General features: G+C 42.6%; 1 protein-coding gene across 9 annotated transcripts in view; it reads right to left on the bottom strand.

Moving 5' to 3' along the window:
* Positions 1-17970, bottom strand: part of nav3 (neuron navigator 3) — a 397873-nt gene that overhangs the window by 163966 nt on the left and 215937 nt on the right. For all 9 annotated transcript variants that reach the window (XM_050035975.1, XM_050035968.1, XM_050035970.1 and 6 more), the window contains exons 2-3: positions 4234-4351; positions 904-956 (exon numbers count right to left, since the gene is read on the bottom strand). In XM_050035975.1, the coding sequence (XP_049891932.1) occupies positions 904-956; positions 4234-4351 (171 nt within the window). The remainder of the gene's footprint in view (positions 1-903; positions 957-4233; positions 4352-17970) is intronic.

Genomic DNA, 17970 nt, shown 5'->3' with positions numbered 1-17970 from the left:
AACCGACAGGGCTTAAAAAAGAAATAAATATGTAAAGATTTTGCTCCATAAATCTATAATCATTATTCAATTTAAATTAAACTTTGTGAAATATTGGATAATTTGATCTTTGTGGGTTTCAAACAGTTAATTAAAATTAAACCATCTGAGAAGTTAAGAGGGAGAATCTCTCTTTGCTGGCAATGCTAACAACTCAGACAAATCTGACAAGACACCCCACACAGATACTGCTTTGTACGGAGTCACAAGTCAAGTAAGCTGGGAGCCACTGGTTTAACAATGCATTGTATTATAGCAGCTCATTTGATTATCTAAATCCAAAAAGGGACATAGTCACAGCAGCTGTTAAACAAATGTGTTGAAGTAAAAAGTACAATATGTCCCTCTGAAATGCTGTGAAGTAGAATTATAGAGTAGTAAAAACTGGACATACTCAAGTAAATGACAAGTATCTTACAGTTGTACTTGAGTAAATGTACTTAGTTACTTTGCATAACTGGAGTAATGTGTAAAGCTGTAACTTAGTCTAATGTCTTGATCGATGGATCCAAAACAGAATCTTGAAAACAAGCAGGGTACATTTTTTTTACTCCCCAGCTCTTACCAGGTGATTCAGGAATGCATTTTCAATCACAGGTTTGTAATATTGACGGTCAAGGGATGTTAAGCTGTTGTCAGTAGCTGTGGATGAGGGCATCACCTGAATGTAGTGTGATCTCTGCATGTCAATACTAACTGCCTGTAATCCCTGTAATCTAGAAAGTTCATTACTGTTGCTACACATGTGAAACATCATTACAGCTTAACAGTAGAGCAGTCAGTACTTCAGATAATTCTCTCTTACACAGCAGTGCACTGAGAAATGAATGAAGCTGAATACAAAAGTAAGGCTGAAACACTCACCATTTGCGACTGGCTCCTGGGGCTGCCATTGATATCCTCCACCTTCTCATTTGCTGCGTGAGAGAGGAAATGAAGAAACGAGATGTTTACTGTCCTCCCATGCTGAACTTTAACATCCCAACGTCCAATGACTTTTGAGTTCAGGTGCACAAATCCAGCAGGAAACCTCTGCTGAGGTTAGCATAGGGGGGTGTGTGTATGTATGTACATGCATGAGTGTGTATGTGTATGTGCATGTGTATGCGTGTGTGGGTGCAGAGAGATGCAGGAAAGGTCTGGGAAGCAAAGCTGCCTAATTCGTCAGCTGCCGCCAGAGAATTACTGACAGGCCAGCTTGGCCTCATTGTCTGCGAGTGGGGAGGGTAAAGTTTCATCCAACAGGGAGAGGGAGAGAGGGAGAGAGAAGTTGGGGAGAACAAGAGAGTAAGGAAGTTAGTCACGGGTTAAAAAAAATGAGAGAGATTTAGGGAGACAGGCAGCATCAGTGAGAAAGGCAGCGTATGTAAGAGAGAGGAAATTGTGTTTGTGTGTATGTGTGTTTGCGAGAGTGTGATAAACAGAGAGAGGGAGTCCCAGAAAGAGTAGAGATCAGAACAGTAATGGAGACACAAAGAAAAAGAAAGAGAGAGAGAGCAAAGACAATAGACTTAAGAAGAAGAAAAAGAATGCGTGAGAGAAATGTGTCTGAAAACACACAGAGCTCAAATTGCGTAAGAGCCAGTGCTGTTGCAAAATTAGTCATTATTTATTACCATGCGATTGATACTGGGTTCAATAAGCAGTCAGTTTGGAGGCATTTACTAACCGTTAACAGGCTCCATATGACCAATTTATGATCTGGCATGTGTACAATTAGTGCATATCACGGTTGTGTCCCACCTCTATGATCAGGGTTGGATTTAAAACCGTATGAAACCAACGCTGTTTGTTTTTCTCTATAGATAGATTTCTGCATGTGTTCAGAATCTGTAGAAGCGGTATAATATTTTGATATCGAAAGCGTTCTCGTTTCAGTTTGCAGTGTGAATGGTATTGACCAATCACTTTTGAGCAGGCTTTGGTTGCATGCAAAAAAGCAGTCTGTGTAGAGAGCAAAAGGGGTGGAATGCATTGGCTGAAACAAAATCTCAAAACCATTTTGCTATCTTCTGACAACAATCAAGTTTTTTTTATTAGCTTCTGTTTATAGAAACTAGTTGTCAACTCCATTCTCATGGCTCATGTTTCTTATTAGACTGTAGACACTGACGAGCGCACGGAGGAGGAAGTTCTGGCCCAGATGTCCACTGGCAACTCCGGAACCTCTAAAACATCAGCCTTTGTCCTCAGATGCTAAATCTTTTTTAGACTGATTGCCAGTGGGCTCCAAGATGAAAACAATTTCGCCTCAAGAGGCAGTGAAAAAGTCCCTCACGCTGACCCATCCACACACCCTGATCTCCTCCCTAACAGATTTTTTAGACCTTCAATGTCACGCTGCTTCCACCTTTGCTTCTCACAACTATTGTAATTTGCGTAACCTCAAGAGGTCCTTGTCAGTAAGTAAACATAGGTCATTTTGGGCATTTGAACCCAATCATTGCAAATCTGTGTGGCAGTAAGAGTCCAGGTGACATACATTTCGTCAGCTGCGCATGCCTACAAGGGCAACTCATCCACACACAGCCCAAAATTCATGACTACGCAGGCTGTACATGTGGACTCTACGTGCCAACAAACGTGCAATCACCTCTCTGTATGCAGACGCCCAAGGTAGTAAAAAAGTATTATTTTGAGCGTGTGGTTGTTTTTCTGGTGAGGTCAGTGTTGTACCTAATTTCCACTGCATGGCTCTGCTCGACTTGACTCAACTCACTGTTGGTACCAGGTCCTTTTCTCTATTTCATCTTCCACTGCAGATGGTATCCTGTCAGTGCAGGCAGGTTCTCAGCTGATCGGTATTAGAAACGACTCATGAAACTGCACTGAAAACATCTCTAAAGCACCACTTGCTGAATCCTTCCATTCGAAACCAAGAGGATTGTTTGCACTTTGTCAATTGTATGGCATAGTGTACATAGTGTATGGTGTAGTTTTATGGGCTTCCATTTTTTAAAAATCTTGGTCATGTGAATAAGATATTGTGGCTGCTATTGATGGTGGCATGGCCATTTAAAAAATGGGGGTTTATGGAGGAAGTTCCGTGCCACGCATGTGACTTTTCTATTGATGGTTCTCTCTGAACAATCAGTGGTCTGCAGTGTTTTAATTCTACCTTTTAGAATTGGCTCAGCTTGCTTGGAGCCCTGACTGAAATGCAACCAAAACCAGAGAAGAATAAGTTGAGATGAGTAGAGTCATTTGGTGCCATGCAGTGGAAGTGCGGCATTAGGCAAATAACTTGGTAACCAGCTTCAGAGGCACTTGAAGACGCATGTTTCCTTTCTGGTGTAGGATGGTTGCCTCCCACCACCTCCAGCTGCTGCACCAAAATGTTCCTAACCAGTCTGCTGACAGGGTGTAATCACGTTACTGTAATCTGTTAGTTAAGTGGAAGGCAAGAGAAAAAGGGAAAGGAAGATCAGAGAGAGGAACGAAAGGCATGAGGGGGGAGAGAGACGAGACAGAGACCTAGAAAAAGTTCCACTGTGAGGGAGTGAAAGAGACAGACGGAACTGAAGAGAGACATAGAGACATTAAAGAGGAGAGAAAGAGAGAGAGACAGACAGAAAGAGAGACAGAAAGAGAAGTAAACTCTCTCTGGGGTCCAATCCGAGACACATTCCCCTGCACCCCAGGGTGTCAGAGTCATAGATCTCTGCTGCCGCGGCACCCAAAACAAGAGAGAGCTGCTGCGATTTGGCCCAAATATCAGACTGAGGAACAGCTTCCCTCCAACTCACCACAACAAAGACCAAACATAGAGTGTGTGTGTGTGTGTGTGTGTGTGTGTGTGTGTGTGTGTGTGTGTGTGTGTGTGTGTGTGTGTGTGTGGGTGGGTGGTCGCTTCATCTACCAGACAGAACGAATGAATTATAGACATGCAGTGTTTTATCACTACTGATAGGATTTATGGATTTATTCCTCTTTGCTTTATTAATATTCTTTCTAAACACTGAAGTTCCACATGATGTAAGACATTATATTGCTTTGGTAACAGAAATCTGTCATGATGATTATCCCATTATATTACAATTGAATGTACTTTAGGTGTGAACTTAATTACTCGAGCGCAAAGAGAAACAGAAAGCTGTAGGAGGAAGACGAGAGATAGATGATGGAATAATAGATGAAGAGGTAGATAATAGAGAAACAGTAGACACAGGCGTGGGCGCATATTTGGATGCCTACCTATGATCTGGATGATCTGTGCCAGCAGGACTCCATCGGTGACGTCCTGGCTCAGGTCCTTGATGAGGCGCTGACAGCCAGACTTGGCCAGGTAGTGATTGGCCCAGTCTGTGTAAATCTGTAACGACAGAACAAAACATCCTGTCAATGTGTGTGTGAGAAATAGAGACAGAGAGGAGGTGTGTGTGCATATCCAACACGGCGAGGTTTAACAGCTTTTGGTACAGTAAATCCAAAGTAATGCAAATCATGAATTACAGTAGCAAAGACTCAACTCACAGGACTTTTTAATGTCTAACATGGATCACTCTGATGTAACTTCATAAGTTCAAGTCCCAAACTTCAAGAAACAACTGAAGTTTTGCATTTGTACATTGAGACAGTTGCACTTTTGGCTTTGCTCCTGAAGACTACTTCATCCTGACAGTCATTTCTAACCTGACTTCTTCTCTATGCAGCGCACCGCTCTGCCTCTCAGTCCGTGGTTAATGCTCTGCCAGGGAGCGCTGTCCAAACACTTCCCGCTCCCTGCACATCTCCGCTACTCAAAGACTGCACTGACAAATCCCCAAATTATGGACAATGCACAATCTTTCAGATGTCTGCTGGAACTTTTCTCATTTGAACTTTTGTAAGAAGCATGTAGAAATGAAAATGCCACAAGTTCCTGGAATACTTATACACAGATAACAAACGAAATACTAATAAAGACAAAGCACATTCAACATAAGTCCCAACAATCTCAAAACAGAACCTTTCTAGAACTTAAAATGAATGACTTTTACTATGAACTGAGTCTGAATAACGACAGTTGAAGTAACAGGTGGGTTCACTTTCCCAACTATGTTTCTAAACCCGGAAGAGCAGCGTGTCGTATAATCTTTTGTATTGTCACCTAACCCTCTTAACAGCCGCTTTGTCTTTCATTAGAGCCCATAAGCCGACTGATTAGCGACGCTTTGTCTGGCCGGCGACAGACTGATCTCGACAGCTGCTGCGGTTTCACCGGGCGCCGAAAAACGAAAGATGTGAATCACATTGGGCTTCCGAGTGCTTTGCCCCACGGAAGCAAGACTCTACTGAAAGAATCAGGTTCTTTCGTATGCGAATGGATCAATTTTTCTCATGAACTCGAGGATGGAAGAAGCTGTGAAGGTTTAAGGGCCAAACTCTATCCTGGAAATACTCATTCAAATACCCCAAGTATAGCTTAAAACTTCACGCATGTATTTTTTCCCCCCAGTCACCGAACTTTCTAGGATTTCCTTCCAGACCTCTCTCTCTAAGAAGCAGACAGCACCTGGAAAATGACATGAAGTAAAAAAGAGATCCGGTTCTTCCCACTGTGCGGAGGGTACGTTTGATACAAATTTCCACAGACAGCCGTGGAAGAACATCTTTATTCCTGCTAGGCTTGAGTTGAGATTCTGGGACCTGAAAAAATCTGTACCAGCCCATATAAAGACACTAACTGCTGCTCTGCTGCCTGAAACTTTTCTTGTTATCCCTGGATTTAAAGAAAAAAAGCAATGCAGGCCTGAGAAGCATGAAGGACTTTGAATGGTGAAAATCCCCTGAGAAATGTAAGATCTTCCATGAGTCCCTTAATGCCAAGAAGTAGTCAGATGTAAAGTCCATAATAAAGTGGTAAAGGTGTGTTTTTTCTTGAGGTGTATCTGCACTGTACCTCCTGTCAAACTGCGCGGCAGAACTTTTACATCTTTGGATTTTGTGCAGATGAAGTTTCTATAACTAGCACAGGCTTCTCAGCATCTCGAATGGTAGACATTTCCCAAGGAATTCCCTCATAAAACTTGTTTCTCATGATGAAATAATCCCATTTTCCCCTCATTTACCTCACACGCTGCTCACAATTAAAAGCATTTCTCTCCCGCTCTTTTTCTTTTTCTTGGAAGGGGGACATTTGCTCCTTTAAAGACGCCGCCTCTCAGAAGTTTGTATCTGTTGTGGTTTCCCTTCAGCGACTTTCTCCGTGATGAGAAGTCGTAAAGTGCAAAATCGAAAAAAAAAGAAGAGAGCCGTCATAGGGAAAGTACCACTAAACCTGCTTGCAAAAAAAGAAGCATATGCACACAAATACACAGGGCTCACATCCACAGACACACTGAGAGACACACACCACAAATGCAAACCACATCCCATCAGGGGGCAAGTAAACAAACAGGAGAGCAGAAGGATGGAGAAAGTGTGTGAAAGAGAGGAATTAAGAGTGTATGTGCAGCTCCTGCTGACAGCGACAGTCACATCAGGCTGCGGGAAATTCCACCAAGGCTTGAACACAAGCTGCTGGACTGCTAAGTTCATCAGAGACCTGGGACGAAGAGGAGGAGGAGGGTTTGATCTGTTACATTGTTTCAGCAGCCACCTCCTGCTGCCATACATCTCTCTCTCTCTCTCTCTCCCCCCCGTACCCTTAAAAGGGAGCAGGGACAGAGGATTAACGCTTCTGCAGAGAACCTGAGTAAAGACTCAACTCTCCTGCCAGCAGCACTCAGGTTTACATCCAAATTTAGCTCTAACGTTAAACAAATTATCAAAAAAATATGCAGAAGAAAATGCAAATTAATGTGCATTTCCATCAACTGCTGTTATGCAAATATTTAAGTTGAGTGCATCAAAATAAAGAGCTCCAAATTAAACATGCACTTCAAAATGTTTCTGGGAAAACAGAAAGGATCTTTCAATCACTTCCTCAACACTTGTGAAATGAGCAAGTAGGAAGTAAGGAGAGGAGATAGACACCTAGTGAAGGGTGCGATACCCAGAGGATGAATTCAATTTGTGGCTAAAGTAACCAGCTGCCTCTGCATCTGCTGCAGCTCCTGCAGGGATATGATCCCAACAAACACAAATCTTCAGGGCCACACACAAGCTATCCAGCCTGGAGGTCAAATTTTAATTTGCATTTGATTTGGAAAGTTTGTGTTATGCAGCGTTTACCACAGCAAGACAACACAGCTTCACACAGGCTGACAATCAAAAGAAAGTAAACTGAAGCGACTTTAAAATCCCTCTCTGAGCAAACACACTTCCTGTCTGCAAACACTTGTCTTGCTGAGTGGAACAAAGGCCCCATATAGGAATCTCTAAAGGATCAAACAAGCCTCTGATGGTATTCACAAATAAGATTTCACCCAGGCATGTTGTGCTTACAGATCTGCCTGCATGCCAGTTTATAATGTTGTGCAAATTTCCACTTCACAAGAGTTAGCTCAAAGTTAAGGTCAGACAGATTAAAGTAAGCTACTTTGCGTTCATAGATCACAATTTGAGTTTTGAACTAAGTTCCCAATAAAACCTTGATAAACTAGTTTAGGTTTCTGTCTTGTGTTTTTTAAATAAAGTTAAATCTTATCATCATATTTCATACACAGATATTTCCCAAGCCTGGTTGGATGCTTTAGCTCAATGTGTCATTTTAAATTTGTTGCCAATGTTGTGGTTTTGCTGATGTTGCTGACATGTTTTTCAGAACCAGGGGACACAATTTGCATACAAATGTGGCCTGCTTTTCCAATGGACTCAAACAGCAACCTCCAGGGCTGAAAAATGAACCAGATGGGGAAGTGCCAAATATTGCAGTTTCTCAAATGGCCACTTGAGGCTGGCTCCAGAAGCAAGTCAATCCCCAATGACTCCCATTTTAAACTGCCCAACTTTATAGCAAAAATAAATCTGCTTAAAGTCTGGTACAAAAAGCAGTTTTGGTCTCTATAGCTCCGTCAGATCCACCCCCCACTCTTCCACAGCTCCACCGACTTTTGGCTCCAAAACACCAAGACGGTGGCTGCTGAAATGCCGAAGTCAACGCTTCTTGCTTTGATTAATGCTTAAAGTTACACATCATTAAATGCAGGGCTGCTTTGAGTGACAGGCTGTCTGCAAGGTGTCGAGGCATTCTATCAGTAAGATTCACCCCTCGCTCCTCTACAGCTCAACCCTCTCATCCAAATAATGTCACTTCTGGCTCCAAAAAAACCAAGATGGCGATAGCCGAATTGCCGAACTTTGGGCCTCGAAACAAGAGTTCACAAACCAATGGCTCATGGTTGGAATCTATACTGATTTGTTCATAAAAGCCCTTCAAATAGCCATATGAACTGACTTCAGCAGTACCAGCAGCTGTGTTGTCTTCAGTGCCATTAGCACTTAGCCATGAGTCGTTAACTGTCGCATGCATTCAAACTTTTAAGTTGCATACTGCTGCTACAGTTCACCGTTCATGAAAAGTCTGAGCATGTTCCATTAATGTGACCATTAATGCACTATCAGTATTATATTGAAACCGATTAAAATAACTAATGACAAACAAAGAAACAAACAAACAAAAAGTTATCTCAAACAAAGTCTCAGAAAACAGCCAGTTTCTATGTCTTACTTTATCATGTACCAGCAGGTGAACATTGAAATTCCACCACAGAAAATCAAAGTTATTCATTCACAACTTTTAAACCCTGTTTACCTAACTTTGTGACAGCTCACCATAATGCTGAGTCACCTTCTGTTTGTTTAAGTCCAACCTGCCCACTCTGGAACATCTTGTGCTCCAAAATTCACTTTCAAACTGTCAACTTGTCGAAGCAACGCCACCATGTTGGCAGACACTTTCAGGGACATTATAAAGTTTCTAGCCAAAACCTCTTTTTGGTTGCTTTATTGTTGTATAAACTGAGTCTGTACTATTGATTCACAATTCTTTGTATAACACAGAAATCAAACTGGATGGAAGAAATGCCAGGAATCGGAAGAAATCTGCCAAAATGTATGAATCATGGAGGTACCACTTTGAAACCTTTAAACCACTAACTCCTATCTGGACATTTTCAGAAGTCCTTCGCCAACAGAACAGTTTGAAACATTGCAAGGAAGGAAAAAGCTTCAACAGAGCTCAGACAAATCAAGGCAAACATGAGAGCAGGAAAGCCTCAGAAAAAAAACACATCTTTCTGTTTCTAAACCTCAACTTCAAGTTTAGCTAGAAGAAGGTACAACTGGCTTTGAAGCACGTTGAAGCTTGCAGGTGTTACTGTGATGTCCTGGGTTCAAACCTGACCTGGGACCTCTGTCACCTGTCACCCCCCCCCCCCCCCCCCCCCATCACTTTCTGGTCCTCTCTTCTCTCTGAGCTTCCTTACAAAGCACAAACATCAAAGAAACATTTTCAAGAAGCCTGCCTCCTGTCTCTGCGTGAGCGCCGGCTCACTGATCCACTCACTTCATGACTCCTCAGTGGCGCTCAGAGTTCAGTCTGTCAGCCTCCTGCACTCGTTCACCTCTCCTCTCTGAATCCCAAATCGCTCTGGGAAGCAGAGCCAGCGCTACGACAGAGGCAAAACATCAGCAGTAACGCCACCTTCAGTGGTGCTGACTGAGACTACTGACATCATAGAGACACACATGCTGGATGAGACAACACACACACTCACTCTCACGCACACATACATACATGCACATACAATCTACAAATCCCCCAGCTAGTCATACACAAGAAAACACACATACACAAACACACACACTGAGCCCTCTCCACTTGCCCACCCTCCTTCCTCTTTCTTTCTTTCGGCAGCCAGCATCAATCAGCAAAAGTCCAGTCTCTGTGCTGATGTTGTCCTCACTGATGGCACATCAAGTATCTGTCTCCCTCCTCTCTACCTTCTCTGCAGATCTCTCCCCTCAGCAGCGCTAACAAACAGCCAGCTCTTACCCCAGAGCAGATAAACTGCCTTCAACAGTCCTGATCACAATGCAGTGACTACAGCTACGCAGGTATTATTGGCAGAGCCTGCAGTGGCGCTGTTCATCCTCCGGGGGGAGCAAAGTAAAAGGAGAGAGATGGGATGCTGGAGTGAGAGAAGGAAGTCAAACTGTGCAGGACTCACTAGAGTTCCCCCTGTATTTATCAATTCAATTGAATGACTGTTAACGTATGGCCTCTTTAATCAGGGCATCATTCCAACGCTGTCTAATAAATTAGGAAGTTAATTGCATCCAAGGGGTTTGTGCACATATACAATCACATGGAGGACATTTAGCTGTGTAATGCTGTTTGAAACAGGCTAGCCGGGAGAGACGTCTCCTCTGTGGCTACACTGGCTCCGAAACCTCAACTTGGCACGGGCGCCGCTCCCGCATGGGTCCTAAATGTAATTAAACACAACATAAAGCTGCATTAACTAAACGAGCGATGAGCCAATGGAATCGATGGGGCTGTGATGTGATGGAGCTTCCTCCATTATTCTCTGCCTCGTCTCTGTGTCTGGGTCATGACAAACCGGGAGTGATGGAGGGATGGAAACAGCATAGATCGGATGGAGGGATCACTGTCAAGTAAGTTTATGGAGAATGGTGGAGAAAAAAAAGGCAGCCACAGGAAGTCAAACTCAACAGAAAATCTGTACGGGCTGTGCTGTTCAATTTACAGGTGATCTCTGGGGAAACCAAAAAAGTCAAAGAAATGAGAATTTGGCTCTTTTTTTTTTCTTCTAAATGTGTGAAAGAACAATCATTGCTGCGTTTTGTAAGGAGTACAACTTCCATTTTAGTACACTCAGGGAAATTAAAAACACAAAGCTGTAAATTCTACTACAAATAATTTTGTGGTTAATTTGATAGAAAGATTAGACATCTATGCACTTCATATACAAAAATAAAACCATTTACTGTCCATGATATGGAGGACTGATTCTGGTACAGAAGTTGAGTAATTATATCCTATATTTTGCTCATGGTCACACATGAATTATCATGACAATCCCATCTGACCACTCCTTGAACACACATAACTATTGCCTATGAAAAAGCACCAAAAGAAAATAAAAATTACAGTTCTATAAGATGCCACGTCTGACACAGGCACAGAGGGGGAGGGCCACTGACATGCTACAGGCTGGACAGAACAGCCGGGCGCTATCAAGAACATTTGGTGTGAACCATTCGACTGTTAAACATCTACAGTACAATAGCGGTACAATACCACTGGAGCCTTCACTGACTGGCTACGTTACAATCTCAGCACAGGATTGGCAGATACGGCTGGCCCATCTCTGGCAGCAATGCGCCAAAATCAAACCTGGCAGTATTGCAGGTCCATGCAGAGAGCTATCAACTGTTCTCGCTGCCATATAAGATATTGACCTGAAGCCATGATCCATGTGATTTTGATGTATATTATGTGTATTTATTGATTCTGATATTTGTTGTGAACAGTAACTTTAAGATTTTGTTTACATTTGAATGCCTCAATGAGGTGTATAATATAGTGTGTACAGTAATAGTTGGTATCTATGTATGTAGCCTAATTCCTGGGTGCAAAACCATTGCAAGTTCTATTTGTGATGAAGTTAAAGATCTATGCCAAAAAACTGTAGTTCCTCGAATGGCCACTTGAGGCTGGCTCCAAAAGTGAGTCACTCAACATAGATTCCCATGTTAAAATGACACAAATGCCATTAAAATGCCCCACTTTACAGCAGAAATAATATAACTCACCCGTTTACGTTCTGTTAAGGCTTGAAGTTGTGCATAATAAAGGGTGGGGCTGTTTTGAGTGACAGGCTGTCTGTGCATAGAGTCCTCTGCGTCAGATCCACCCCGGCTACCCAATAGCTCCAGCCTCTCGCCCAAATATAGTCACTTCTTTCTCCAGAAAACCAAGATGGCGATGGCTAAAATGCTGAACTTGAGGTCTCCAAATGGGAGGCCACAAACCAATTGGTGATGTCACGGTAGTTACGTCCTTTATTTCATACAGTCTATGCTCCAGACATAAGACATAGAGATACTCAGCTTTGAATAACAATCAGTGTCTGATAAGTTTTTATTCTATTGGCCTTTAAACTAGTGGTGATGCCACATAATCGTGCTTGTATGAACATGCCTTAGACTCAGATCTGAGAGCAGTACAGAGAAACTTGTCCGTTCCAGCCGACAAATGTGAAGTCAGCATTCTAGCATTGAAGTCTGCGTGCTGCACAATGAAGGTAACACATTCAAACAAAGTTACAAAAAGCAAAACACATTTTTATGTGGAGGGGGACTTTACATAATAAGAATTAAGTTGAATGAACATGGTAGAAAGTTGGCTAGATCAGGGATATTGCAGCTCAAGGCCTTGTGGTACTTTGCAAATTGGCAACAGGGAGCCAGTGAAGGAAGACTGTGGTAATAATGTCATAAGCTCTGGCTCGAGGAGGCTGCTGAACTTTGAATAAGTTCAACTTTTCCAAAAGTAAAGCTGGTGCGATTGGACAGCTGTGCATAGGATAGTACTTTTTAGAGGAAGAAAAAGCGTGAATCCATTTTTCTAGGGTCAGTAAGAGAGATGAATTGCCTCATCTTGGAGATATCTAACTGTGAGCATCCGCTGCTTTCAGAGTGTCTGGTGAAGAAGAGGTCCAATTGAAAGATAACTATGAGATTTCTGACAAAACCCCTTCGAGGGCAGGAACAACTGTCTGTGTCCAACTATATTATGGAAGCACCTGGAAGCCATTTCCACTATATAAACCTTTTCTGGTGTTTCCTGGGATGAGTCTGACGCATCTCTGTTCCCTCAGAAACCATCATTATCTTGTCCTGGGAGCCGAATAGAGATGCCTCCTTCAAACCCACCTAATCCTGAGGTAATAGCGGCAGGCAGCTATCCAACATGGCTCTACTCCAATCTTGCAAACACCCAAGTGGGGAGTTTACTACGGCAATATACAAATCGTACACTTGAAGTTTCCTTGTGGCCTGGCGCTAGTGAGGAGGGATCAAAAATAAGAACTTTATTTACGTGACAGCGTTCTCCACAACAATTTTAAGAGGCAGGAATGGACCGCAATCTGGAGAATATGAAAGGGATGAGCGGAGAGCACCTTTGTTGCCGTGCCAACTGTCAATCGCAGCCAAGTCTGGGTGTGTCCGTTGGAGGATTTGGGCGCAAGAGGAGATGTGTCCAGTTGTGTTTACAACAATCATAAAGCAGCTTTACAATCAGTGATAAAACACTAATCGAATGCAACAACAGATGTAACATAAGATGAATTAATGTGAATAATCAATTTATGCACGTGAGAATAAAAGTGGGGCTTATGAAAACACACCAATTTACTCTAATTTTTCTTTCCAAAAACAAGCTCCTTTTACTCCTGAGCCAAAGTCTTACTCACCATTTCCTGAGAGCCTATTAAGTGTGCATCACTGTTTGTTTGGCTTATTTTTTCCAAGGAAAACTGATTAGCATGTTGCTTTCAAGGTCCTGCTGCATATTCAGCCAGCTGCATATATTTATACCAATGATTCGTCATTGTGCAACTCAATCCAAGAAGCTGGACATACAGGTGCCTTGGTCGTGGGCACTGGAGTAGCTGCAGCGCAAGACAAAAGTGACTTTCATGTATTTTCCAAGCTATTCTGGAAACCAGCACTTTCTCGCTTCCTGGCTGGCACCGACCGAATGACTTCACTACGATCAGCAGATAACAGGAGAGAAGTGCACGCTGCTAAAAACTGAAACATTCAGTCATTGTTCGCTCATGCCAAGCCACTTTGTCGTTCCAGGGGAAATCCTGAGCAGAAAATGACATAATTGCATGGCTGGGAGAAGTTTGGACACACAATCCACGTTGGATGTGCTCGCACACGTCAGTCAGCGCTGATCTCTCGTGGTGAAGCAAAGACTGAAGGCCAGGGAGTAAAAAGAGGGAGAAAGAGAGGATGGTCAGACAAAAAGAAAAAAAAGAAACAACAGCTCCAAAACAGCAAGAAGACAGATGAGCACAACACAATTTGGAAACAGACAGCAGCAGGCAGACAGGAATAAAAAACAGACGTGTTTGTTGACCAATTTGATAAACTATCAGTGGTTACAAGTGGCAATTACAGGCAATCATACGCCAAAGCAGCAAAATTTGAAGGTAGCACACGGGGGAACTATTATATGTAGTAGCTTTCCATTATTTTTTTGCCAGGAAAAAAGCTAAAATACCTCATATCATTTTGTTTCACAGAGCCAGCCTGGCACATGAAGGACGCATCTAAATCATGGCTATATACCAACTATAAAACACAGCGCACAATGTAACCCAATGACTGTGAACATCAGCATCAACACATCAATTTCCTGCCGACCTCTAACCCACACAATGAAAATGTATGAAGCAGCATGGCTGGAGGAGAGATGCTCTGCGCTGTACCGACAACAAACCAAGAGTAGTTAAAGTTCAGCGGCTGGTTCATGTTTATGTGATGGAAATCCATCAGATGCTGGCCGAGTCATTTTATACAACCTTCAAACGCACATCCTGAAACACAAACACCCTTCCTCCCACTGCCAGTAGCCTTGACCCCAAACCAGAGGAGCAGAGGACTAGATTTACACTGTCTCCAGGTCCAACAGGTCATTTAGTGTGCACAGCTATAAAACACAGAGGTGAGGTGGTGAAAACTACATTTAAGTAGTGAAATATAAAGACACAGAGGAAAATATGAGAAATGTGTTGATAAATCGTGCCAGTGTGTCATTAAGAAAATATTTAAAAGAAGCTAATGAGACTTGGAGTGTTGGTTAGTGAGAATACACTGTACAAGATGGGGGGATATATTATTTTTACAAGAAAATAAAGGTTAGATTCTTTCATAAGAAGACGATGCCTGCATTGTTGCTCTGAGTGTTTTACTGTCAATGCAAAAATGGTATTTGTCATCCTGGTTACACCCTAAAATATCAATCATTTCCATGAACAATATCAAGTTTGAGTCTAAACATGACTAAGTATTCAAAATGCCCTTATTTTGGAGGCGTAAAGAAATTTGGCAATATGCTTCCCACATCAAACTAATGTTTTTAATCTCCCTCCGTTCTCTAAATAAAGGCAATTCATCTATATTTCATCATGTACAAACTTCAGCCATATGTTTTAAGTTTTTGGAATCATTTTATTCTATCGCTGTTATTTAATCTGGTCCCCTCCACAGTATGTTTTATGACTGAGATAAAATATTAGAAATCCCATAAATAACCAAAACCAAAGCAGTGTGTTCAAGCCATCATCTCTGCTCTTAAAGCACAGACATAGAGACTGCAACAGATGCTGAAGTAGTCTCTCTCTCGCTCTCTCTCTCTCTCTCTCACACACACACACACACACACTGCATCCACACAGCAAGGTTTATGAGACTTTTGCAGTATCTCACCTTACCATGGTAACCGCAGCATGTGAGGCAGCGTCTGTCTCGCTGGCTCTGTGGCCTGCAAGCCAGACGCTGCCACCGTCGTGCTGGTGAAGGACACGCACACACTGGCAGCCGCACACAACCTCACAAGCACTCTGAGCCCTCCACGCCTCTCACCTCCCTGTCACACCCATTCTGTGTTTCACAAAAATCTATATCCAGAAAGCGAAAGGAAAACAATTAACAGTCATCTTCTCAGATTCACGTCGACTCTGGCCAGTTGAGATTAAAAAAAGACACGTAGCTCTAGCAGGTCTTATAAATAGGCAGCAGATAACATTCAGTGTCTCAGAGGAGCCTGTGGAGAGCCCCGTGTTAATTAGCTCTTTAGCCGCTAAGTCACAAGATGAGCTCCTTCCACATGCTTACATCACACACTGCATCACCTCACTGTAGTGGTGACAGTCCTAATTGAGGGCCTGTGTGGAACAGAGGCAAACTTTTCCTGCTCGGAGGCGGCCTTAACAAGCGTCCTGGGGCTTCCGGCTGACACCCGTCTATTCGGGGATGCTGCAGGGCTCTGCAATCATTCCTTCAGACCTCCGCAGGCTCCTCCCACTCCAAAAACACACAAATAAATCAGGAGGCGAGCAGGCTACCGTGTCATTAGCTATAACTGCTGCAGCGAGAAGCCCTGCCAGAAATACACAGTTACAGATGCACTCAAACAGATCTTTATCGTTTCCCCACAGGGTTTGAATTATTCTCCAAAGTAATTCCAACAAAAACCAAATCATGAGGACATGATCTGTGTTGGTGTGACTCAGTGCTGGCCTGCACAGATTAGTCACACTTCCTCACAGCATCTGACTGGCTTACTGTTCATTAAATCAAGATGAGTCAGCGGCTGAGTTTGACTAGTTGTGGTTGGTTGGCAGTACAGACCGGGCTGAGCCTGATTTGGAAGCACTTTCACTGACAGCAACTGTTGCTTTTGCCACTATAAGCCATCCTGCCTGGACAGTGATGATGATAAAGTTGATTTTATTTGACAGGCTTTTTACCAAATTATGACAAGGAAAACACAGAAATAAGAACATGTGGGGATTGTAATCAGGCCTGTGCAGATGGCAGGTCAAAAGGTTGCAGAGTTTTGTAGACACAGTCATATTTACAGCCATAAGCTTATGGTAAACACTGTATGCTCTAAGCCCACAAAGCAATCAGCAGCTCGCCAACTGCTAAGATCTTGATCAGGTATCAGCCCCATTGGACGTATCTGGCCTTAGTTGTTTGTGTAAAAAGCTCATTTATAAGCCCATTTATATGCAGTACACAACACATGTCTGTTTGGTTTCAATCGGGACTGCCATCTGCTTGTTGAGAAACAAATTAATGTAGATCGCTAGATTAATGGGTTTTTGATTGGGTGCCGGCCAAACTGCCAGGAGCCTGGGCCGCGTTTTTTATTAACAAGCCTCTCAGAGGACGAGGACAGGACAGCGACACTACGCCCAGCCACTTAGCGAAGCGGCCAGACTGCTAAACTGCTGATTGTTTTGTGCACTATTGATGAGCAAAGTCTTTAGCGTCTATCATAACACACGATGGTGCTTGAATAGGAGAGGGTGTCATTTGTTTCAAGTGGTTGGGTTTTACTTTGGCTAGAAGTTGTTTGTGAAGGCAGAGTGAAATCAATCACTCTGTCTCAATCCATCATTTAAGACATTTCCTTTTTGCTCCATCAAGTCTTCAGTTATTCCAATTCTACCTGACATTGTTAAGTGAAAGTATAAACCATCGTGATTGTTGTTAAAGAATAATTCCAGTTGAATGTTCTTGTTATTGTCACAGTTTTGACAATTGTTTATTATTTATTTATTTATTTAGGTATACAATGGCTGAGAATATGAGAGCAATAAGAGGGTCTCCCCCTGGCCACGTGCTAAAGGAGCTATATGTAACCGGAGAAGGAAAGTTGATTTTTGAGTCCATGCCCAGGTTGTCAAATACAGACACTTTGGATTGGAAGTTCCGTCCCGCAACCAACCCAAAGTGTTGGTATTTCACGACCTAGGAACATGGATGACAGTGTTGTAGTGGTAGTTAATGAGGTGGGTTTACTTCTAGGTAGACTACAAAGAGACACTTAATCCCAAAAAGATGCAAAACAACTACAAAGAGATGCAAAACCACCAAAAGATGAAAAATGACTACAACAGGGCGCAAAATCACAAAAAGGTGCAGAACAACTACAGAGGCCTAATACCACAAAAAGATGCAAAATGACTAGAAAGAGATGCAAAAAAAGATGCAAAACAACAACAGAGACAAAATAAAAGAAAAACATAAAAAGATGCAGAACAACTATAAAGAAACACAAAACTATGAAAAGATAAAACAAACGACTACAAAGAAATACAAAAGATAAAAAACTTAAAGATGAAAAATGACTACAAAAGACACAAAAAAACAAAACAAAGTGTGTCTCGCTCCTTTGTAGGAGAGGTGGTGGGGTCTTTTCATATCTGTGCCCAGGGGCCCACTGTCTCATTATCT

The sequence above is a fragment of the Epinephelus moara genome, chromosome 23 (assembly GCF_006386435.1).
Source record: "Epinephelus moara isolate mb chromosome 23, YSFRI_EMoa_1.0, whole genome shotgun sequence".
Lineage (NCBI taxonomy): Eukaryota > Metazoa > Chordata > Actinopteri > Perciformes > Serranidae > Epinephelus > Epinephelus moara.
This window is presented reverse-complemented; position numbering and strand designations above follow the sequence as displayed.